Source organism: Otolemur garnettii, unplaced genomic scaffold, assembly GCF_000181295.1.
Source record: "Otolemur garnettii isolate 467f Iridium unplaced genomic scaffold, OtoGar3 scaffold00043, whole genome shotgun sequence".
Taxonomy (NCBI): Eukaryota; Metazoa; Chordata; class Mammalia; order Primates; family Galagidae; genus Otolemur; species Otolemur garnettii.
The window spans coordinates 10,936,068-10,937,773 of NW_003852438.1; the positions used below are offsets into that span (position 1 = coordinate 10,936,068).

Genomic DNA, 1,706 nt, shown 5'->3' on the forward strand with positions numbered 1-1,706 from the left:
GAACGCTTAAGCCTGGGCAGCACCTGTGGCTTAGTGGGTAGGAGACTGGCCCCATATACCAAGAGTGGCAGGTTAAAACCTGGCTCTGACCAAAAAATAGCCGGGCGTTGTGGCGGGTGCCTGTAGTCCCAGCTACTCCAGAGGCTGAGGCAAGAGAATCGCCTGGGCCCAGGAGTTGGGGGTTGCTGTGAACTGTGAAACGCCATGGCACTCTACCGAGGGTGGTAACAACAACAACAAAAAGGCCATGGGGGTGGCGCCTGTGGCTCAAGGAGTAGGGCACTGATCCATATACCAGAGATGGCAGGTGCAAACCTGGCCCCGGCCAATAACTGAAAAAATGTTTAATTAAGTTGGAAAAAAGACCATGGGCTAGAGTCATGCTCAAACAAGCTTTGAGCAAGTAGACTTGTGTGGTAGGGTTATCGTTTGATTTTAAACATTTTAGGGGGACAGGAATTATAGGTAAAGTCACAAATCAATACATGGAAGACTTGATAAAAGAAAAGTGGAACATCTTAGAAAAGTGGAACATCTCAAAGGCAGAGGGCTTACAGATTATAAGTGTGTTTAAAGATTCTTTGATTGAGAATTGGCTGAAAGAGTTAGGCTTTGTCTAATAGACCAGAAGTCAGTAAAAAGGAATACTCGAGGTAAGGGTCTATTAATGAGAGACAAACTACAGGACATATGCCCTGACTCAAGTGGTTTATCACACATAAGAACCTGCAGGTATGTCTTGCATAACCTTAGGCCCATTAATGAATCACAAAGGACATCTCTAAGAAGGCAGGAGGACGTGAGGAGGCATGTCTGATCTCTTTTCTCATGGCTAGCAACTCAGTTTTAGGGTATTCCCTTGGCCAAAAGAGCATCCAGTCAGTCAGCCACTGAGGTGGGGGTTGGGAGAAGGGAAACCTTAAGATTTTTAGTTCACAGGAAGTGGTGGAAATTTATGTAGGAAGATGAGGTTAGCTCAGTTTGTGGTGACTGGGAAACATGCAGGTTGATAAGCTATTGAATATACAGATCTGGAACTCCGGAAATAAAGGATAGATATTTTGAAAGTCTTCCATAGGTGACAGTGGACTACACCAGAGTAGATGAGAAACTCAGAGAGGGTATGTATACATATTAGGGAAGAAGATATTGGCTGAGATCTGAAACAGGTTGGGATTTTCTCACGTGCTTAACCATTTCTGCTTTTCTGGCTATCACTATTACTTTAGGGAAGACTCTCCTCATCACTTCTATATACTACAAATGATGCTTCTCCTTTGTTTCCTTGAACATCTTGTAATCATTTCAATCATGGCACATAGTTGTAACTGGTCCCCTAGTAGAACAAATTTCAATGATCTCTATATAATTCTCTCCCTTAACTACTTGACCTTTTGAGTTACTTCCTAGAAAAGGTATTCTGCAAGGCAAAGGAGTTAAGATGCTGAAGATCCCACAGCATGATTCTTGTGGCCAAGAACCACCATCTCCCACGACCTGCCCCAATGCCTAGCCCCTTGTTAGTCATACCATGACCTACCCCACGGCACAAGCCTTTTGTGAGATACACCACCACCTGCCCCAAGGCACACAAACCTTCCTTTAAAAGCCCATCACAGCTCGGCGCCTATAGCTCAACCGGCTAAGGCGCCAGCCACCTACACCTAAGGTGGCGGGTTCGAATCCCCAGCCCGGACCCGCCAAAA

General features: G+C 45.3%; 1 protein-coding gene across 1 annotated transcript in view; it reads right to left on the reverse strand.

Annotated features, from left to right (window-relative positions):
* Window positions 1–1,406: 1,406 nt before the first annotated feature.
* GLS2 (glutaminase 2) overlaps window positions 1,407–1,706 on the reverse strand; it is a 26,047-nt gene continuing 25,747 nt past the window's right edge. The window contains exon 18 of the mRNA XM_012805506.2: window positions 1,407–1,420. Within this exon, the coding sequence (XP_012660960.2) occupies window positions 1,407–1,420 (14 nt within the window). The remainder of the gene's footprint in view (window positions 1,421–1,706) is intronic.